General features: G+C 36.0%; 1 protein-coding gene across 50 annotated transcripts in view; it reads left to right on the forward strand.

Moving 5' to 3' along the window:
* The window catches only part of LOC136835064 (collagen alpha-5(IV) chain-like), a 130,390-nt gene that overhangs the window by 88,275 nt on the left and 17,442 nt on the right, over nt 1-24,673 (forward strand). For 48 of the 50 annotated variants that reach the window (XM_067098204.1, XM_067098212.1, XM_067098213.1 and 45 more), the window contains 2 exons: nt 14,996-15,092; nt 20,385-20,574. In XM_067098204.1, the coding sequence (XP_066954305.1) occupies nt 14,996-15,092; nt 20,385-20,574 (287 nt within the window). Of the gene's footprint in view, nt 1-14,995; nt 15,093-19,055; nt 19,110-20,384; nt 20,575-24,673 lie in introns of all 50 variants that reach the window. The other 2 variants (XM_067098179.1, XM_067098181.1) reach the window with 1 other exon arrangement.

The following is a 24,673-nucleotide window of genomic DNA, read 5'->3' on the forward strand; positions in this document are numbered from 1 at the left end:
ACCTTGCGGGTCCTCCAAGCTTTCACTAACTATCAATGCTTCGAAACAGGAAGGTGATGCTTCTCGAGAATGGGATTTGCATCCAAGTCACGAGGGTGTTCACAGAGAGAGAGAGAAAAGAGATCTTTGAGTAATTCCAGTTACTGCCTCACAGATGACGGTAAACTTGAATGTCTTTAGAGTTCAGCGAGATACAGAGTAAATGAACAGTGAGACCATGAATAATAAAAAATTCTTGAACATTGCTGCATTTAGAGAGAGAGAGAGAGAGAGAGAGAGAGAGAGAGAGAGAGAGAGAGAGAGAGAGAGAGAGAGAGAGAGAGAGAGATTAAAAAATAGTGTTGTAGACTAAATTTCTCTGCTGAAGGTGAGATTAATTTCTAAGCCATAAGCACGTTCACGAAAACTGGGACTCACGTGACAACGGCACTTTCTTGAAACCACCCAGTGAACGGAACTGTGAACTCGCAAAACTCAACTTTATTTTGATAATAATTCAGCCAAATTTGCACACTCCCATTCACTAGCTAAATGATGACAGAGTGATTTCTTGAGTCTTAGCAGCTTTTAGACACATTTTACAAATGTCATCATTGGGTTGATAAACTACAGTAGTTTAAAACAAATTTTATGAAAGTCTGAGTGAAGTATGTTTTGAAGTATTTACAGGTGACGTTAATTTCTGTATTTTTCAAAGGGATGTAAGTCTTCTCAGTATTCGCACATGATGTCAGGTTTTAATTTATTTACAAATCATGTCACTTTCTGTGTTTACAGTTGATGTTCGCTTTCAGTGTATTTAAAAACAATGTGAGTTTTGATACTTTTTTCGAGTAAAAGTGCTTACAAACCAGTTGTTATGTAATTAAAAGATATATTAGTGTCTGCGAGGTGATTACAAGTTCCGCAAGTTGTTTTGATGCAATTTATTTACAAGTAATGTCATGTTTTGCGTACATTGATTTCATAGATGAATGAAGGGAATGCTTAAAATGTAATATTAAAATACTTTTTCTATGAATAAGGTCATTTGAGAACAGTTCTGTTAACGTGACAATCCTTAATTCTTTTGTTATTTCATTTTATGTAAAAGATTGGAACAGGGTATGCAGAGAGAGAGAGAGAGAGAGAGAGAGAGAGAGAGAGAGAGAGAGAGAGAGAGAGAGATAATTGAAAGGATGAAAAACAAGGTCCCTCTCTCTGAGAGAGAGAGAGAGAGAGAGAGAGAGAGAGAGAGAGAGAGAGAGAGAGAGAGAGAGATAATTGAAAGGATGAAAAACAAGGTCCTTCTCTGAGAAAGAGAGAGAGAGAAAAGCCAATGAAATTATCCATATTTCAGTGCCAGCTTATATTTAAGCTGCGATTTTCTTCGCTATTTTAGAACTCATTATTTTCAATCATTGCCACGATTTCACCACAAGTAAAACAGAGAGAGAGAGAGAGAGAGAGAGAGAGAGAGAGAGAGAGAGAGAGAGAGAGAGAGAGAGAGAGAGAAAACTCCCAGGTGCAAAATATCGTCTTTCTCTTTAATGAGAAGCAGTTGGTGAAGAGATTTGAGAACAATATTGAGTGGTGGTTTCAGTAAGCTCTCTCTCTCTCTCTCTCTCTCATGTACATTTAGTAACCACTTTCCATATTATTCCCTGTTGGTGCTCCATGTAGTAATGACACAAACGCGCGCACACGAACACACAAACACACATATATGTATATGTATATATATATATATATATATATATATATATATATATATATGTGTGTGTGTGTGTATGTATATGTATGTGTGTGTGTGTGTGCGTGTGTCGGTGTGTGTATGTGTGTGCGTGCGTGCGCGCGCTCGCATTTGTGAGCTTACACGCAACTAAACCCCGACATAGCCCTCACTCATGCATTCTATGCACACGTACGCCCTCAGACCTTCACGAATTTAAAGTCCAGGAACGCACCCCGACCCATCATAGAGGCGCCTTCACTCAGAATTTCGCGGAAGTACGAAATAACTGGCTCAGCCATTTGCATAGTTCTCCGCGTCAACCCTTCAAATCCATCAACCTGTATATTTAGATGATCGCCTAACCTAATTCACAGAGTTATTTACGTCCAACATTTTTTGGACGGCAGCCCAGGGCGAAGGCTTGAAGCCAGCACTGCCTGGCAGAATGTGCAGCGATTATGAATCGACTCAAACTCATTTCGCCTTCCTAAAGTTAACTATGAAACCACTGTCAGGGCCATTTCGTCACTCATATTCTTGGTGACAATTACTCTCCATATACTCACACTATTATGTAAATTTCTGAATTCTTCATGTTCCTAACTATTATCATATTAACATTTTGATATCAGTGCCCTCCCACTCACGAAATTCCCTTCATTCCCCACAACTGCCCACAAAATACCACTTCGTTGTCGATACATCAGAATGCTGTAACCTCTCAACTCCTCATTACCAAGATCACTTCCTGCTAACCGTCAATAGCATTGCCTTCCCACACCTAGCAGTTTCTCCCCACCCTGCATTTACCTGCCAAAAGGAAAAGCGAAATAATAATAATAATAATAATAATAATAATAATAATAATAATAATAATAATAATAATAATAATAATAATAATAATAATAATAATAATAATAAAATAAAAAAATAAAAGGAAAACTCTCACTAAAGGTATTGTAGAAGCCCTGAGGATCTTGACTTCGGACCCCCAAAAGTTTTTCGAACTTAGAGAAGACGGAGCAGCGATATAAGATCTCGACGAATCAACTCAGCCGGAGGAACCAAGACGAAAAAGACGATTTTGGCAATGGCCCCAACGCATCTTTCTTTCGAGCCCACAATGACCTTGCACATAAACCCTGACATTTTATGACCACCATCCAACGCCAGAAATAATTTATCTACAAAATATTCCCTTAATATTTCAAGGTGCCACAGTTTTGAAACGAATGATGAGGGTTCGCTCAGTATTAGTCCTCGTGTTTTCATCTTGCAAGTTCCTTATTTCGGGATTGCTGAAGCCTGGAACTAAAATTAAACATGTCATGAATCTCTTCTCTAATGCAAGAGTTATCAGCTCAGAATAACATGAGGTTATTGCCTTTCTATTCACACACTATATATATATATATATATATATATATATATATATATATATATATATATATATATATATATATATATATATATATACAGAATATATATATATATACTGTATATAAATGTACATTCATATATACATATATGTATATATCGTGTGATGTAAGTATACAGACATAAAAGTTCAAGGATATAATTGCATGGCTACCATGTTATTTATATAAATGTGTAAAATATGAGCAAAGTGTACTTGCACACATAGGTATACACGAGAGAGAGAGAGAGAGAGAGAGAGAGAGAGAGAGAGAGAGAGAGAGAGAGAGAGAGAGAGAGAGAGAGAGAGAGAGAGAGAGAGAGAGAGGTGGGAAAGGGGGCGGGAGAGAGGGAGAATTATTTTATTTTATAAAATCCGGTTGTGTTCGTTTACTTGCGTTTAGCTCAACAACAACCAATTTGCTGTGTTAAAACCTGATGTCAGTCTTCGGGGTTGGGGGTTAATGGTGTAGGGGGGGGGGCCGGCCCCAGACGGTCAGAGGAAGGTTAGTTGTTTTTAGAGAGAGAGAGAATTGTGATCGTAACTGACACTATAAAAAGAGTTTGAGCGGATGTATTGTAATGGACATGGTGAATTCTTTACATCATTTTCTTACATACTTGAAGACGTTTCTTGCTAGAGCCTTGAAATCCAAAACAGAAGTGAATGAGGAAGAGCTCTTTTCATGGCGGGTTTCGAACCCAAGTACGGAAGAACTGTCGGATTCGTTGTTTAAATCTATTCCCTACCAAGAATAAAAATTGCTATATACAAATTTGTTTGGTTTATGCTTACGTGAAAATTTGTGCGCATGTGCTGCCACGTAAATGGGCCTGAAATTATGTACTGAGTAATTTTTTAGTTTAAATTTTAATTGTAAATGTTTAAATGCCTGCCTTTGGTGATATAACTGTAATGCTTGCATATGGCAATATCACTGTGACACCTACACACATTGTTAAATGACTGAAATACATACACACATGTTACATAATACATACACACATACGGTTGAACGAGTGCAATACGTACGCACATTCATACATAAACCTTTAGTCGCTAAGAATGTGGACTAGGTTATTGGCTATAACCAGAATCACGGTTATAAAAGAAACTGCCATCAACTGCCAGTATTTCAATGTTCCTCTGGTCTCTCCATGCAAGAGCCTACCAGGATTAGGCCTCGGGACCGTAATCTGGGAATATATCGGGGTCTCAGGGATGCCAAAGCTGATTTACAAGGTCATATAAAGGCTACTTCAAAGGGATCTTGGATTCTTAAAGCGCCTCTTTCTGCGTAAGGGAATCTCATTGGATTCAGGTCAAGAATGGTGGGATGATTTGGATTCTCTTGAGAGAGCTTTTTTTTTATCTTTATTATGTTCGTCGCCTCTTATTCTACAGCAGCTATTTTAGTGTTAAATCTAAGGCCCCACATTGAAAGGATTTTGCCTTTCTTTTCCTCCCTTTCTTTGATTTTTATCGTAGTGATGGTACGGTTCACATATGACTCATGACACATTTTCTTTCTTATAGAAGTTTTTTGTAGATTCCTTATACCTAATTTTTTTTCTTCAAGAAAAAACATAGTATAAAGCCAAGGCATTTTGACGTTTTTCTTTGATTTTTATCGTGACACATTCTCTCGGTGTAACAGACGTGTTTTTTGAGTCGCATTTCCGAGTTTTCTTTGTAATCGACATCATCGTGGCGTCAGTAAACCGCTGAAATGCCTTTTCTAATTTGAAAGTTTTGGGAGCACCCTCTTTGAACCCACAGTTTTTCTTCAGAGTAGAAGTGGCATTTTACTCCTCCTACTTTGTAAACTATTAGATTCCCAGCAATTCCGATTGGTATGCATCTCTTTCAGACAGGTAGTGAAGGTCTTAAGACAAGATTTGCAAGATTTGTTGAAAATCTCCTCGACACTGCTTACAATTCAAGAATTCTACTCCTTCCTTTGTAGTTTCACTGCTTGAGGGTACATTCGGGAACGCTCTCTTCTCATGGGTTTATTTACTCCTTAGTTCTTGTTTGCCCAGTAATAGCGGTTAATTATGTCACGTGTTTGTTTGCTGCTAATTTTATCCGTAATTAACTTAAATAGTTTCCGTTTTGATTTTTGTTGGATTTTTTTCTTACTTATGGTTTTCTGTTATGAAAAATTTTGTCAGGTTCTTATTTCTTGTTTACGGAGCACTGCAGTGGCATAGGTGACCCTCTCGGGACTTACGTTCCCCCATCACGACCCCATTGTGCTGCAAGATGTCGAAGTTATGCAACGACAATTTTCAATCTCTGGAAAACGACAAGGATATTCGAGCATGACTTTTTGAACCGTCTGACGGATTGAGCTAAACTGATTGTTAGTTCCCTGGCGCAGCAACTACCAGAGCCACCAGAGTGACTGAGTGGTCTTCAGCTTTTGCTGTTGTTGCCTTCGCTCTAATGTTCGTTGATCAAATGCATTTACGTTTGATGTCAGGTGATACTTGATATCCTTTAAATACTCAGTTTTGAAGAACAACAGAAACGCGGCGCTGTTTGGGAAGGCTGGGCTGCTTCTAATAGAAAGTTTTGCGTCATTTAATGCACAGTGCTCGCTTGCATAATACTGTAGTTATTATCAAGTTTTTATATTTTGTTATCATTCCCATGACAACTATTGTTGCCTTATTATCGTTATTATTGCTGATGTTATCATGATAGCTATTGGTGCTTTACTGTTATCATCTTCAGTATTTTTATCTTTACATTTTTTTTATCGCGGCCACTACTGTCTCTTTTATAAGACAAGAAATCAGGAAAACTTCCAAAAAACAAAAACAAAACAAAAAAACTCCCCCAGAATGAGGTTAAGTGACGCGAGTCAATTATCTCCGGCATTCAGTCTTGGGAGAGAGACACAGAGACGAAGAGACAATAAAAGATCAACAAAAAAAGCACATGCAAGTGAAAGTCATCCCCCATTGTATGTGGCATTGCCCCGGGGCACAAAACAACCTTCCGAGGTATCGTCACCTTGAGTGACCTCATACCCAAGTTTGCTATGATGCCTCCTTATGTGGGCGCTGATGGAAATGAGAGTTGGGACGGCATTTTTTTCCTTGTTCATTAGGAGGGCTAACACTTTTTTTTCTCATTGCGCAATATGCGCCATGTACTCGTAGCTTTGTCTAATCTATCTGTCTATATATGCACCCATTCACGGGTACACATATACATGTAAACATACATACATACATGTACACACACAGACATATATATAATTATATGTGTGTATGTGTGTGTACGTGTGTAAAAACAAACACACACACTCACACACATTTATATATAAATGTGTTTATATACATATATATATGCATATGTGTGTGCGTATGTGCGTTGTGTGTGTGTGTGGATGTGTGTGTGTAACGCTGTAAACACAGCTATCTCTCTGGCATAACCACGAATGATTGGAATCAAGCATCACCAAAGCAATAATACTTCTGAGTAGAATATAAATTTCCGGAGAACCCTATTAAGATTTATGGCCTATTCGGTGGACTTCATGCCTCCCAAATAAGGGAGATTCGTTTTCTCTTTATATTTATTGTACAGACACAAACTTACAAAGAAAAGAGAGAACTGGCTGTAGCCCATGTATATATACAAATAAGGCGCACTTGCGTGTATGCGAGAAAGATCAAGGTAGCTAGTTTAGATTTCAGACTCATACAAGCTCTCTCTCTCTCTCTCTCTCTCTCTCTCTCTCTCTCTCTCTCATACAAACAAACACACACACACACACACACACACATATATATATATATATATATATATATATATATATATATATATATATATATATATATATATATATGTGTGTGTGTGTGTGTGTGTGTGTGTGCGTGTTGTGCATGTAAATCAAGAGACAGACAGACAGAGGAGCTAAAACCTCTTGAAGCTTTGCACATGTGAATGAATACTAAGATACCCTACATTTCATATTTGCATGTGTAACAAGTTCAAAGGAAGGTGCAGCAAATGGCGTGCATATAGTTCCTCTGTTCCAGATTGTTTATATATACTCAGTCTGACGCCAACATTCTTCGTTGCAAACAAACTTTTCAGCGTCGCTAGAACCCATAAACTTTCTACAACGTTAGACTTTCCCGCATAATCAAAGCCAATATTTCTTTTAAAACTAAGGAATTGTTTATCGTCAGTCTTTCCATTTTTCAGCCATTCTGAACTATGGTAATTTTGGTAACAAACGACATTCCTTTCTATAAACAAGGATGCATCGCTACCAGTCCTTTCAGGCGTTAAAGAATTAATGATCTGGTTCACGAGTGAATCATAACTAACACACACACACACATACACATATATACATATATATATAAATTCATATAGATATAGATATATATGTACATATATATATGTATATATATACATATATATATATATATATATATGTATATATATATACTATACATACATATATATATACTGACTATACATATACACATATATATATTGATTCTCTCTCTCTCTCTCTCTCTCTCTCTCTCTCTCTCTCTCTCTCTCTCTCTCTCTCTCTCTATATATATATATATATATATATATATATATATATATATATATATATATATATGTGTGTGTGTGTGTGTGTGTGTGTGTGTGTATATATATAAATAATTATATACAAATATATATGTATAAATACATATTTATATTTATATATTATATATACAGTATATATATACACACACATATATATATATATATATATATTTATATATATATATATATATATATATATATATATATATATATATATATATATATATATTGATTTTCCTCTCAGATTTTCTAAGGATTTCATTTCATTAAAACTGGCTCTAGAAAAAATACAGTACATGATATTCACGGAAAATCAGTAAAAGGATAAGAAACACAAATAAGAACGAATCAATAAGAAAAAACACTGGCTAGGTATTGAGACGATTCTTGACGAACAACTTTTTATTTTCATCCGAAATTTCTTCTGCTCTTGATTTCACCTTTTCTCAACCTTCGTAACGAGGTCTTATCCGAGTGGGTTCTTATCCAAATCGTGCAACGAAAAACAAAAGATGAGTGGCTTCATGATAAGGCTGGAACGCCAAAAACACGTCTTTTATCTCTCTCCGGTTAATGTGTTGGAATCTTAATTCCAGGCCAACATTCTCCACATATGCGAGGCTTCGTTCGAAGGGGGCGAGGCATGTGCATTCTTTTATCTCTGACCATATTCAGATTTGCGTGTGGGTTCACAAAACCTAGAGTATCCAGAAGTGGAATTATGTTTATCAGTTAAGTGAGCAATAATAATTTTATTAGGATCAATAAGCTCTCTCTCTCTCTTTATATATATATACATATATATATATATATATATATTATATATATATATATATATCATTATTCTAGTGGTTTAAAATCATTTTTGTTTAGTAATATTAACATGAACGTTAAGGGGTACGTTTTAAGAAATGCCGTCTGGTAACTCACAGTAAATATTTACTTTCAGTGTGAGGTCGAAAATCTTTGTTGTTTTGACGCCATGGTTATATAAACCAGTCATTGAGTCAATCTTACCACCGTGTATTCTCTTTCGATTTTTGTTGTCCAGAATCTATGACCAACTCTTTGTCAAGGGGTGGGTCTTGATCGCTTCCGTTGAGGTAAGTCCTTGCCCCTTTTCCTCTTCCACTTTTCTCTTTACTCCTAGGTTGGGTTGAATAAGGTAACTGGACTATTTTTACTCTATTGAAAGACAAGAACAGGAAAAAGGAAGTTTGGATTTTAATACACAAATGTTTCATTTCTTCAGTTGCATTTCAACTGAAGTCCTTCTGCATATACTATTGCTCCATTACATACCTGCTGAGTAGAGGGGGGGGGGCATTTCCTATATGAATGCGTAATACTCGAACAGGTTTACTTCGTGAAATGAATGAAACAAATTGTGAGTTGTTAAAAAATCACATCAACAATTACAAGAACAACACCAATAACAACATTTATGTCAATGAACTGATGAAAATGACTTTGAAAACAATAATTAATAAGACAGTAACGATGCCAACAACCAGTGTTATGATAATGATAAGAGTAATGGCAGCGACCTTAATTATAATGTCATTGATGACTCTCTAATCTCCAGCTTACAGAGCACTCAGAACGTTGCGTTAAATATAAGTCTTACAAAATCATTTCGGAGATCAAGTCATTTATAACTTATGCCAATAAACATCCCCGACGCAGACCAAACCACTCAGCCAAGCGGGTTACCTTCCAACCGCCTGGTTTAGAACCAGACCGTAATTATAGTATGGCTGGAGAATTAATAACGTTGGTGGGTCAAAGAGTCTTTGATCTTCGCAAAGGTCATTCGATGGGAGGCTATATCACAGCATGCCTTGCTTAGCGCAATGGGCTCATGTTGGTGATACAGTTTCTCCGAATCTTTGTTTAAGCTCCAGATGCATTCCTTTCTTTCTTATCTGACTTTTATTCCGTTTTTCTTTCTATGTACTCTCCTCTCGCCTGCTTTTCCACCTTCTTAACTTTTCCTGCTTCAACCGGAGGAGGAAATCTTAGAATATGTCGTCATATTTCTTCTTTCTATTTCGTGCGTACAATTCTCTAATGTCTGAAAGCTTGCTTTTGCAAGTTAATTGCAATTCACTTTGGTTCAAAATGAATATGCACTTCTTTTAAGCAAAAACAATGGTATGAGACTCAAGATTTGACTCTGGTGTGTTCAAAGTATATCAGTTCCTAAGCAAACCACGCCAGCCGTGCACCCAGCCCCGAAATCTTATAACAGCTTTCTATCGCTCAACTCACACCCCCCTCGAGTCAGTCAGGGCCACCGGTCAAAGGTCAGTCAGAGGTCAGTAGCCAGGGGCTGACCTCTGGATTTCGTTGCAGGGTCGAGAGGGGAGAGTGAGATCATTTTCTGGTTTTTCTCCATCATTTCATTCCTTTGTTCGAAATAGTTTACAAAGAGAAACGATGGCAAATTGCATGGTGGTAGTCCCAGTTATTGTTGTAATGATATAAAGAAGAGGGGTTTTGCAGAGACGTCGTTATAGGGAAATTTATATATATATATATATATATATATATATATATATATATATATATATATATATATATATATATATATATATATATCCATACATACATACATACAACCATACCCCTTTTCCTGTTGGAGTGGCGCCAGAAGGTGTTAGCCCTCGGGGTGTTCAGCAAATTTTTTTGGCAGGGAGGTGCTAGCCACACCTGTCCCTCAGGTGTTCAAGGAGCTCATGTACCCACGGTGTTTGGCATTTCCCGGTGGGAATCCATTCATGAACTAACTAGACCTTACGGTGCTTAACCTCGCCTATTGAAATTGAACAACAAGCGCCACAAGTAAACGTGTAATAGATAGATAGTTAGATAGATAGATAGATTACTGTGTAATAAAGAAAATTTTTTTAATAAATCTACATTGGTAATTAAATTTTTAAAACGGTGAGGCTCTCCCAAAACTTATTGCATCGAGAAATCATATTTTGTTAAAGAGAAAAAGAATGACTGTAGCTGATACTCTGCTTAGAATCTACTGCCAGCCTCTAGCGATACTTGATGCACTAGAAGAATCCATCAGATATTGAGAAAATTCTCTCTCTCTCTCTCTCTCTCTCTCTCTCTCTCTCTCTCTCTCTCTCTCTCTCTCTCTCTCTCATAACATTTCATCCGATGAGAATGTATCCTGGAGGATTTTGTCCAGTCTAAACTAAGCTTTTGGTGAAACATTATGTCGCGAAGGTAAGACATTGTTGATCTGTAGATCGTCATTCGTACTAAAGGTAAACGCTCTTTCTTTTCATGACTTTGGGTGAACGCTTCAACTATATTTTTATCAGAAATAAAATCAAAACAAAATGTACCGAGGGCTGTAAAACAAATAAAATCCTAACTCTGAGAGAAACTGAAAGACCTAGGGATTAGGAACTATTTTAGTCGTTCAATTACACTTTTATTTTCACTTGGATCGAATGAGTTTCGAGATGCGTAAGCAACAGCGCCTCTTCGCTCTTCAGATTTACGGTTTCATTTCCTGAGTTCTTCTTTTAATAGCTTTCTTACTGCAATCTCCCACTTCTTCGTGTATTTATCTATCGTATAAGATTCCTTCTTTAAATAACTTTGCACTCTTCCCGTTTTCAACCAACATACGAATAATGAACGGAATGACCTCCTTCGCTCTTTTAACCTAAATTTTATGATTCGGGCAAACGGCCTGACTTTAAAAGTCGATGTTTATTCCCTAAGCACAATACTTTCCCTTGTTCATGTTGATTCTCAGTGCAAGGAAAGCTCTTTATAGAGAGAGAGAGAGAGAGAGAGAGAGAAAACAAATAAGGTAAACAAGCGTCGGCTGTTGGCTGGCTCTCTTCCATAGCCTGCGTTCCCTAGGCACCAAGCCGACGTGATAAGATCATCGTTTTAAAGAAAGTCTCTCTCTCTCTCTCTCTCTCTCTCTCTCTCTCTCTCTCTCTCTCTCTCTCTCTCTCAGCTACTGCATCTGTAAGCTACCACTTTTCAATACTTCTTACCCATATATTGGTAAAGATTGTTCCCTTGCAGTTTGCTATGCAACTGAGCGGTTATATATTGCTTAAAGAGAGGAAAGGTTATTTTTTTAGAGTATTTCAATCATGTGTGTAGCTATGTATGATGTGAATATTATTCTAAAATATTTAACGTAACAATAGCTATTGTAAAAAATCTAATGGCGCTGTTGTGGTTTAATAAGACAAGAGCATCAGTTTCTTACAAAGATATTTTGGATTACATTTATTCGGCCACTCAAATAGAAAAAAAAATTCTGGAACATACAAACACAAGCCACGATGTGATACAGAGTGATACAGGAATTATCAAACATGTAATTACAAGCAATAGAATCAATTACGCTCAATTTAGTCAATTACAATTAATATATATAGAAGAAAAATAAAAAGGCTTCGTAGGCCTAATCATATCAGTAGGCAATGGGCTAACAAGGGTAGTCGCAAGCCTTGCTCAGTTTCCAATGATCCTGAAAACACGTTGTCGCAATTATTGAAAAGAAAGTTATTACTGAAGAGTCTTGGTTCCTCTCTCGTTTTGATTTGAGACAAGTGAACTTCTACCCCAGTACATTCTGTGATGCGATGCAGTTTCATTTTGTGATTGAAAAGTGATTTCAGATAACTGACTCTTGATGTGAACTTTACCCCTGATGTGTACTTCATTGGCCCATGTACAAATATTTAAGTTACTGGCTCATCAAAAGAAATTTATCAGCAGGGCACATGACATGTACTTATATGCACAGGTGGTCAGTTAAGGCCCCCCTAACTTCAGTACTTTAGAACAGTATCAATTGTATAAAAATCGAAATCCTCTATATTTTGAGGGGAAATCAGAATAATATTATTTAATAAGTTTAATTAATGAGATCTTGGTAACCTTTAGCCTAGTCTCTCTCTCTCTCTCTCTCTCTCTCTCTCTCTCTCTCTCTCTCTCTCTCTCTCTCTCACCTCACCTGCCATAGCTTATTCTAGCAAGCCAACTGATCGCGCAAAAGACATGGGCCTAAACAGGTAAACTAGATGCCTGTCGTTACAATAACACTAAATATTTACCTTTGCGCTCTGTTTAAACAGTAAATATTTAGTTATGTGGGTTTTTTAGTAGTGAACGTCATGGCAAGTCAGTGTAACAAATTTTAAATTTTCATGTTGACGTGAAAGAAAAAGAATATAACCTAACTTACACTATGCTTCATTTGAAATTCCGATCTACTTAGACCTTAAGGCCAAAATAACATAAAAATAAGGTAAAACTTTACTAGGAGTGAAGCCAATTATAAATTCCAATAACTTTATCAGCTACCAAAAACAGACCAAAAATTACTTTTGATCTCACAAGAAAAGTTTGTATACACAGCATAAAGGTATTCTAATTACGCCAACATCGATTTGCAATATTCCTGCAAGAGTATATCATTCCATTATTCATTTATTTCTTTGCAATTTGTCCTACATGCATTTCTCGACTTTTTCTCCTTCACATATAAGCATTCTGTTCAATAATAATAATATTATTAATAATAATTATAATATTATTATTATTATTATTATTATCCCAAGGTTTCTTCCAAGCTTACGTAAACCCAGTGAGCCAAATCCTTTTTAATCTAGCATCAATGAGTTTATTAATCATTTTCGAGTAAAAGAATTGTCGTAACAAAGCCCGAAAACTGTTTTTAGACAGAGAATTACTCGACCGAGAGCTATAATGACGCTCCTCTGAAAATGATGAGTGTGTATAATTGCTTTTATGTAAATCAGTTTTTATTTTCAAATGCATTTGTTATTTACAACGTTGCTAAGTCCTATTTTATTTTTGCACATGTTGTGCATATTCATTTTTGTATTCCAGTGGGAAGTTCATGACCAGGAAGAGAAATGATAGACTAAGATTCTCCACTTGTGCATAAATGCTAGAAAAAAACGTCATCAAAATTGGATATTACTTTTACAAAATAGCCAAATAAGATATATACAGGTGGGAGAGATTACATTTATTATATCATTCTAAATACAAAACTGTAAACTACAACTAACGTTAGTTTATGAACTATGCATGCAAAATGACCCTACATTTCACAAAATATTTGCAAAAAAAAAAATCCTTCTCATTCTACACTTTTCTGCCAGGGTTAACACTGCAGTCATTTTGCAAATTTCTCTCTCTCTCTCTCTCTCTCTCTCTCTCTCTCTCTCTCTCTCTCTCTCTCTCTCTCTCTCAGTAAAATAGGTAGTTTATGTCTAATAACACCCACAGCCTCCCCTTCTCTTGCTTTCGGTTTCTCGTCGTAGAATACAAAGCTTCACATAAAGGAGACGGCAGTAATTTGTCGCAATCCTAAAGAGGGTCAATTAGCAGAATTTGTGCAATAACATGCAAATCACATTCTGACAAAGCGCGTTGACCTTTGGTTCTAGTGATGTCATACAGTGATGTCATTAATGGTGCTATAAAGTCCATTTTTGAAAGAACGCCCGGAATCACACGTGAAACTAATTAAGTTGAAATTAATCATAAATTTGTTTTTGGTGATAAATCTAATTACTTCGTAGCTGACTCCTACCCAGTTTTTTTATAGGAAAATAAGAACTTCAAGAAATTAAGAATAATTAGATTTATTCTTTTTTTATTTATTCTTCGACGCATGTTATTAGTGTTATCGCTATTATTTATAACGAACTCATACCGTAATAGATGACGGATTAATAAGAAAAGATTGAGACAGTAAGTCCTGAGACTCTCGATCCCAGGGACGGCACGTATCATCCGGTAGCCAGCACCAAGATTGCCTATATAGAAGGTTTGTGATGAGGGAGGCTGGCCACGGGCTGGACAGTGCTAAGCAAAACCTTTCAGTCTTTTTCTCGTAGACACGAATGTGTTCCACACAAAAATATAAACATACTGATACATACTGAGTTTTACATGGTAGTTATTTAATTTATTGGCTTTCATATATCATCATTATAAAATTAGCTAACATCCATTAAGGGCTTTTGAACACACAGACAGGCAGACAGATAGGTTGTATGATGAAAGGGCCAATGAACTTTTCAGTAACGACGAACGTCCTTTTTCAGAACATGCGAATCTACAAATGTGTCTCATGTTTTCAGATATATATCACAAGCTCCTTCACTTCTTTACATAGAGACATAGATCTGCAGTTTGTTTACATTTCTTCTTCTTGCTCCCGACAGATCGAATGTTGGACGACCTCAAAACGACTGTTGGCGGCGAAGCAGAGCTCATCTCTCCCGACGTGAGATCTGACTCCACCCTCGTGTCCTCCTTCAGGTACGTCATGCCCTATTGTGTATGACCTTCTTCATGTATATATTTTTTTTAATGAGGAGGCCGACGTCACTGGAACTCAAATGTCCTTGTCTATCCTAGTCCTCAACTCTCACGTGTAATATGCTAGCTCCCTTTCCATCTATTTTCTCTCATAGCGCATATACTAAGTTGCTTACACGAGACCGCTAAGGCTTCCTGCAAGGCTACAGAAATTTGGGAGTTCAAAAGCTTCGTTGGCATTCCAGGAATGAATAACGCGGACAGCTGTGTGATCTTCACACACCAAATGTGGGATATGGTTGTCTGGCTGATCTTAAGAAATACTTTTGAGTTTTACAGATTTACAGTACTCAGACAGAAAAACGGTTAACTTCCCGATTGATTATTATTACCATCATATGCTCATCATGATTCAAGCTCAGTGATCACATATCCAAACATGAATTTTCTTCTGTTACCCAGCAAATTGCAATGTCAGACCGGTGAGCGTTTTATCAGAAGGTAACATAAAGTCGCATAATATAACTGAAAACTTCTGTCGTATTTTTGAGTATTTACACCATTTTCAATTTACTTAATAGTTAATGCTACAGTCTTCAACAAACAGCAGAACAAAATTTGTCAGCAGTTCATATCATTCTCTCTTAGAATGTGAGACTCGCTGCCTTCTTCCATATTCCCATCGTCACCTGCCTTTTCGTTCGAGAGATCGGTACGTCATCACTTGCAGTGACCGAGTTTCCTCTTCGTTTCTTCACCACTTAGAAAAAATAAATAGTTAGCAGTTGTAACATCCCATTGTTGTCGTAAACAACTGTGCCTTGTGGCGTATAAACAAGTTGTTTTGTAAGTTACGAATAGCGGCTATAAATTTTCTCTTAGGAGGAAACAGACGTAAAAAGCTACCATTGCCTGTCTAGTACTCGGAATTTTTAAGAGTTGTGTATTGGTTATATGCCAACATCAGCTCTTGCTCTTTCAGCAGCCCGTATTAGGGATGATATGAGATGCAACGTACACAAGTTGAAGCAATTTACTTATAGAAATCTAAAGACGATTTTCGTAATTTTCAGAATTTTGCAATACGTATTGTACAGACTTACAGCGTGCAGTTAAATGAATTTCGGAGATGTAATTGTCAAAATTTGGAAGACGTCATTTTATATTTTCAAGATCTATAGTCGACAGGATTTACTGATGTAGTTGACAGAATGTACTGCAGGTAATTTACAAACTTGAAAATTGTAAGATCCAAAATTTAAAGACGCTACCGAACCAAAACATTATAATTTGGGTGGAATTAATTAACTCAGTGTAGAATTTGATAGCTTTCATATGCAGTACTCGAAAGGTGTAGTTCATAGCATTAAAATATGAAAACGACAGAATATACATGACGTAAGGTTAGATTTATCTGTTTGAATTAATTTTATATGGCAATAAAACATACATCTTATATGCATATATATATATATATATATATATATATATATATATATATATATATATATTATATATATATATATATATATATATATATATATATATATATATATATATATATATATATATATATATATATATATATATATATAATATTATATATATTCATATATATATATGTGTTTTGTGTAAATATATGTATATATACACATATATATATATATATTGTATATATATCTATATATAAATAAATAAATATATATATATATATATATATATATATATATATATATATATATATATATATATATAACAGAATTCATATGAAAACAGAATGCCGTTCTGAGAACGAGTAAAACCTGAAATTCTTCATGGAAAGAAATGAAGAAAAATGCAAATGAGAGTTAAGGAAGGGATATCCCCTTTTGCTCCTTGCTAGAACAGCACACGAGGTAATCAATTTACGTAAGACTGCATGTCAAGATTTTCGGCTCTTAAATTCTTCCACGCTAAAATTCGTGATCCCACAAGGGTGTCTGTTTTTGCGTATGGTCAGACGTAATAAAAATTCATATTGATAAAGGTGTACTGAGGTGCATACGTGTTATTTTCGTGATTATTATAATTACTATGTATATGTAAAAGAACATGCCGGCATATTTGGTAATTCCTAACAAATGATTCAGTTTTATCTCTTTTTTCACTATCATCAAGGTTATGTCACGGTATGTGAGGTAAAGGTTGGTTAGGTGAGGTTTTATCCCAGTTACCAAACATGGTCGTCTTTTGCATAGCCCATGTACCGGTAATTTTGCATGATTCCCATTCTATCACAGTTACCCTCTTCATATACACTTGTGTACTTGTATAGCTGTATTTGTTTGCATACGAATATCAGTGTAAATAAGCCAGATAGTTGATTAAGTGATCATCTCTAAACATCTGACTCAGTAAACGAGTCTAACATTCAGTTCTTCTTCTTCTTCTTCTTCTTCTTCTTCTTCTTCTTCTTCTTCTTCTTCTTCTTCTTCTTCTTCTTCTTGTGATTCCTCAAGCAGGGTTCAGATCGTGGCCAATTCACAAGGATGGGCATTCCTTTGAGTCACCAGAGGAATTCTGGACACAATACAAAAAATCTTGTTTTGGTCGTTTTCAATTTTGTTTAGGGACTTGCATAATCTGCAATCTCACTGGGTCAGGGACTATGGAAACAGTAGAAAATAATCGGTGATTCGACTTTATATTTGTTGAGTTTATCATCGCGACCTCTGCTTTTTTTTTCGTTACAAAAACACCAGATTCAGGTAATATTGTCTTGATATATCTCAGTTTATATTAGCATTTATAATCTGATATCAAAGTATAATACAGGGCAGACATCATCTCTGACATGAACATTACTTTGGGAAGATTACAAACTGGTTATGTTTTATTAATCATTTCAAATGGGGGCTCTCCACTCCTTGACTCACTAGAGCAAGCAATAAGCCGTGCGAATGGACATTTTTTCAATAATCCGATTGCCACTGGCAACTAAGAAAATCCGAAGAACGCAGTGATGTGGGAGCATTAGGGGTTCTACAAAGATCGACCTTCTTCTGGGCCAAATGTTTCTGAGTTTTATTGAAATATCTGGCGCCTGATAAACTCACGCACTCTCTAAAATACTTAAATTGGCGTTCTGACACTGAAGATATACATTGACAAATTATATTCTGTAATCCATTATTTTCATCTTTCCTAGATAGTGACCCCCAAGGGTTTTCGGGGGTCGTTATCTAGGACTAATATTTCTTGGGGGTCATTATCTTTATGATATTTGCAGTCTCTTGTTTGTGTTTTTACGGTAATCCCCAAAGGCTTGTACTAAACACGCCGCAAAGGTGGATACATACCGGATTAAAACACTTGGGGGTCACTGTCTGGGAAAGATCCCCCCTTTTTTTTCAGGTACACATTTCTTCTATCAATAATTACAAGCATACTTAAACAATGGACACTAAAATCCTAAATAATTTAATTTTGTACAGAGTATAAATTGTGGTATAATTCGTTAAGCTTATGTACCTATATGTTTGCTTGCTATGTATAAAAAGAATATGAGCCATGTTGCCTGCAAATGCTTGATGATATTGCTTAAGGAATCTCCTGACCCATGAAGAAGGTGTTTTGTGATTCTATCCCAAAAGTAAACTGCAGTACATTATGCGTTGCTTGAACAGGTAAAATTTAGACATTTTTTTTCTTAAAAATATAAAGTTTCAGGTGTACAACACTTTCATCTGTAATAAATTTGCCAGCAATGAATTGTTGAATAGAAGCTTCATGGTTTAAGGGCCAAGGGCTTCAGGGCTTCTGGGCTTCTGGGCTTCAGGGTGCAGTTGGGCAGCAGCTTGGTGAAGGATCATTGATAATTAGCTTTTCCTTTTTTAACCTTGGATTTGTTTCTCCCCTTCCTCTTTCACCTGCCACCCTTCCCTTTACTCCCCCCCAAAACCCCACCACCCTTCCTTGTGACAGAGCCCACACACCCCTCGACGACAGACCGGATGTCAACTTCTTGGAGATATTCAGGTAACAAAATCCCGCCTAACAACTTCTTCCCACTCTGTTAACCAAGTAATCATAACTGCCTTGGTCTTCTTATCCGTGTCACATTTAGACCTATATACAATGCTGACGTAGCATCAAAGCACGCTAGAAATTCTCTCCTGCCACTCTCAGAATGTGAGAGGCAAATAGCCGCCATCTTTCCTGTAGCTGCCCGCGTAGCAACCTGCCTGATATCTCGGCTGCAAGAACACGAGCAGTTTCCTCCCGAACTTCTGCTGATTCTGTATCAGTCTTTCTTTCAGCACAGTACCTCCAGTTGGTTGAACTCTCAGCCTGAAAGTAATTTTCCTGTACTGCTTGCTTCAGTGGCTGCTTATCTCTTGCCAATTCTAGGTTATTGGACAGGTGTCTAGTAATCTGCTTCAAAAAATCATTTCTGTCCTCAAGAATAAAATTTATCCAGACTGTCCTTGGCACGTTGGTATTTTCAGTTGCTTAGTACGAAGTGTTAAAAAATGAACTAGAACGTGATACTATAGTCTTAAACATCTCTTTCTTTAAGTAGTACACCAATGCTTCTCTGAATGATTTTCTTACGTAGTACACGTAGGTACTAATACCATGATGGAAATATTTATGATGACCATGCTGGTGATATCTGTTCGTCTGTACACACTGAAAAATAAGCACATGCTCGCTCACATATTCATGAATATATATTTTTATATATGTGTGTGTATATATATGTACACATGTATAAATATATATGTGTATATATATATATATATATATATATATATATATATATATATATATATATATATATTAACTTTATCACATACACAATTGTTCTGTGCATTTAGTAGAGTTACTAAAAGAACTTATTCAAACTGGATTTTATCTAACGGGACAAAGTTTAATACCATCCAGTTTGAATGAGTTTGTCCTTAGTATAATATATATATAGTTTGAATATATATATATATATATATATATATATATATATATATATATATATATATATATATATATACATATCTTTACATACATATATATACATATATATAAATGTATATATATAGACATAAATATATATACATATATATATATATATATATATATATATATATATATATATATATATATATATATATTATATATATATATATAGGTTATGCTTTAAAAAGAAAAACAAGAGTAATATAAACAGAGAAACCACTTCCTGACCACCACAAAAAAAAATAATCTCGGTAACCTTTTAGCACTGTCTCATCCACCCCTTTCCGCCTCCTTCAGGAGTACATCACGAAACGAAGGGCGGAGTTCTTCGCGCGGAGGGTCAAGAAGCGGAAGCGCCCTTGGCGGAGGAGCAGGAGTGGAGGACGGAGGTCACATGAAGCACTCCAGGAGAGAGTACAGATCTCCCGACAGCAACACTCACGTCGTGACTGAGAAGTACGAGTACGATACGGGAGATTCCAGCAAGGTGAGTTCTCGGTCTCCCCTCTGTTTTCTCTCCCCCCCCACCCCAACTTTGTTTGCAGTTTTTTTTCTCCTTTTGTTTTTTTTTGTATTGGAATCTCTCTCTCTCTCTCTCTCTCTCTCTCTCTCTCTCTCTCTCTCTCTCTCTCTCTCTCTGTTCCTGTAATGATATACATCTTACACAGACGTATAAAATAGCGGCCCCCCTCCGTCTCTCTCTCTCTCTCTCTCTCTCTCTCTCTCTCTCTCAGATAATCAGATGCTTAATCATCCGTACCCTTGTTTGTTAACTTATGCAGCCAAGTAAGACAGCACCATGCAGTGTCATCCAAGGCTCGACACGATGTTTTTGACTTGACGTCAAACGTGACCTCTTTTGCAACAGAATGATGTCAAGCGACTTTAATTACAATGAGTTGTTATTTGCTTCATTTTCATCAAATACCCTACAAGATTTAATGCTGGTACTCACCGCTTAATAATCTAAAATAATAAAACCCGAGAGGATCTGATCTTGTTTGTCCTCCCCTGGGTGGCAGTAGGAGAGACATAACACAGCCACCCACCCCCTGCAAACCGCTTTGTCCGCCCCGGGTGGGGCGGGGTAAGTCGGTATCGGGTGGGTAGGAGAGACAGCAACCCTAGGTTCCGGCGTGCGTAAACGCTCGCACGCGCCACCAAGCTCCTAATATTAATCATAACGCAGTAATGATAATGAATTAGACAACTCCAAAGAGTTAAGGCTTGCTGTGATAATAACAGTAACAATAATAATAGCAGTATTAATCATTATAATCTTAATAAATAAGATAGGCTTCAGTAAGCAAGCTGTCTTCAACTTCCAGTAACACAATGATTTTAGACAGATGCAGACTTCACAATATAGGTGCAATAGAACTCGGCTTATGGCGTAGTAAGAGAAAGGAAAGATATCCATTAAGTGACATTTGCTATGGAGGAGTTGCAATAGCACAGGTGGCGCTTTGTAACTTTAGCTCACTTAACTTGGTTGTGCCATTCTTCTTATTCGATGACCTGTCGTCGGCAATAACAGTGATGGAGAATAATAATGTAACTCAACGTTGGGCGAAGCATTCTGTCCTTAGTGATACACTTACTTATTCTTAGCGGTACTTGCAACAAATAACCCCATTCTCTAATATCCATGAGAACAAAAGCTCGGGAATGGCAGTCTCACACTCAGTGGAATATATATATATATATATATATATATATATATATATATATATATATATATATATATATATATATATATATATATATATATGTGTGTGTGTGTGCATGCATATTACACAGGGAGTATGGTTTGATTTCATGATTATGATGATTATGCTTGTAAACATGTAAAACCAATAATTTATCTTAGTTTTCCACTTCCACTGGAATTAAGGTTCCCATTAAAAAAAAGAAATTATATTCAGGTATATTAAGGTATATATGCTAAAAAGATTATTTTACTTCAAACAGAGAGAGAGAGAGAGAGAGAGAGAGAGAGAGAGAGAGAGAGAATTGTTCGAAGCTGCTCTTAAAAATAAATCAGATTATCGTTACTCAAAGAGATGCATTTAATTAGTTTCTTGGAACAGACGAAGTCAAAGAACTCATTCTGAAACATCTTAATAGAGTAATCACTAGTTGACACACATTCCTTAAGGTTCTTAACAAATTCCTTTAATTCTTGAACAAAAAAAAAAAAAATTCAGAGAAACTAAACGAAGAATTTGACAAGTTTACTCTTTCAAAATGACGAGCACCAGAATTTATCGTTAATTAAGGGGTGCTGACGGGCAGTTAGTTCGAGACTGACCACTAGGACCTCGGACCTCGGACACCCAGAGGCGTGCTGACAGACAAACAGACGGAGACATCCAACCTCTGCCCAATTAGCTAAAAGCAGAGCGAGTATTTATCCACAAGGAGCGAAATCATCTCTGAATTAATTATGTGCTTTACATTTCTCTGAAGAGGTTGGTCTGAGAGCAATAACCTGGCAGTCTGCGTGGAGCTCTAACAAGTTTCTTCAGAGCTAATTACAGATGCAAACAGGTTCTGTAACAGCGCTTTCATTGGCTGTTAAGGTACACTTCACGGGCACACATACACATAATATATATATATATATATATATATATATATATATATATATATATATATATATATATATATATATATATATATATATATATATATACATACACACAGATATATACATATATATATATATATATATATAGAAATACATATATACACCGGAGATGGGGCTCGAAGTACACACCACGAAGGAAGTAGTAGGGAAAGGCATCCTCATCCTTTAATAATTATTGTCAATGCCGACGTTTCGCGACGCATCCGAAGTCGCATTTTCAAGGCTATAAGAAAAATTTGGCGAACCCTAGTGTCTAAAAACAATTTGTGTAGATATGCTATGACAACAGCTATTTATGACGTAAAAACATTTAAAACTAAACAATATAATAATAGAAAATCACATTAAAAACATTTAAAATAGGAGTTCACGAAAACCTAAAAATAACCTACCTATATGAAAGAAAGAGTAAGATTACATTACATATATAAAAACAGAGTGAGGAAAACCCAGTTGCCCAAGTTAAGCCATAAACTTTTGTATAGAAGACGATCGAGTGTTTAACGACGGTACCCTCTTTTTGATGATCGTGGCTTCTGAAATAGTTCAGGCGTTGTTGTTTTGCACTTGGCCTAAGATGGAAAAATCCTTGCTGACAGTATAAGTTTTACATAATTTTGAATGGCTACGTGCATTTGACTGTTCAGGATTAGATATATATATATATATATATATATATATATATATATATATATATATATATATATATATATATATATATATATATATATATATATATATATATATATATATATATATATATATAAAATGTGTGTGGGGTTTATTTAAACACAAAACTCAAAGCTTACTAATTGATCTACATTCATGCATAACATCATGTATTCATGCATGAACGCAAACCCATGAAGAGTCAGACATACACACACCCAAAAGATAGTGCATATGAAGGCCAGGTCAAGAACAAAGAAGTACCTTTACTAAAAAAAAAAAAAACTGTCGATGTAATGACATTTATCCTCTAAAAGTACGTCTTCAGACATTTTGACTGTTGCTAAAACAGACAGGTCATGTAATGTGAGACTACTTGCCATGATGGCAACTAATGTGAGTGAGTATACAGAATTTAGTATGAGACTAATTATCAACAATGCACGTGTGATGTGTTGGATATAATGCCAAATAAAGTTTTCAGTGATGAACCATCGACCTGGTTTTGAACTTTGTATGAAACTGCTCATTGATGATGTTTTTGAAAACTAGTTTTCAGAATGGTCGCGCAAGAATGCTTAGAAGTGACTCAGTGTGAGGCAGGTTGCCTGTGATGCAATGTGAGACAGGTTACCAATGATTCAATTCAAGAAGAGATCAATACCTATGATACAAGAAAAGCTTTGCTTTTAATTATACAGTTTGAGATTGATTATTAATGATATATTAAGAGACTGATTATAAATAATGCAATAAATCGTAGTTGAAGGCTGGTTAACTCTGCAGCAATAAGAACCTCGTTGTTAAGGACGCTGTGCGAGAATGATTGCCTATGATGCAATATTAGTCTGATTAGTTATTAATGGTGTAATATGAACTTTGTTGCCAGTGGTACAATCTTTGGCCGGTTTTCTTGATGCAATATGAATCTATACATTATGACACTGGTTACATACAATGCAATACAAACCTGGTTGCCAATGACGCAATCCTCCACAGGTTTCAAATAAGGCAAGATGAACCTGATAATAAGTGATACAATAAGAACCCTGTTGCAAATTATATTACTGGGGCCTTCCAATGATGCAAAATGTACCAGTGCTACATTAATGTAAGACTGGTTATAAGCAGTGCAATGGGGACTTGTTACCAATATGAAATTTGAGGGTGGTTAACAATTAGTAACATGTGACTGGTTATAAACAATGCTATTTGGAACTTGCAGAAATAATTCGGTATGATATTGGTAGTCATGATTCAACATTAG

The sequence above is a fragment of the Macrobrachium rosenbergii genome, chromosome 54 (genome assembly GCF_040412425.1).
Source record: "Macrobrachium rosenbergii isolate ZJJX-2024 chromosome 54, ASM4041242v1, whole genome shotgun sequence".
In the NCBI taxonomy this organism is placed as follows: domain Eukaryota; kingdom Metazoa; phylum Arthropoda; class Malacostraca; order Decapoda; family Palaemonidae; genus Macrobrachium; species Macrobrachium rosenbergii.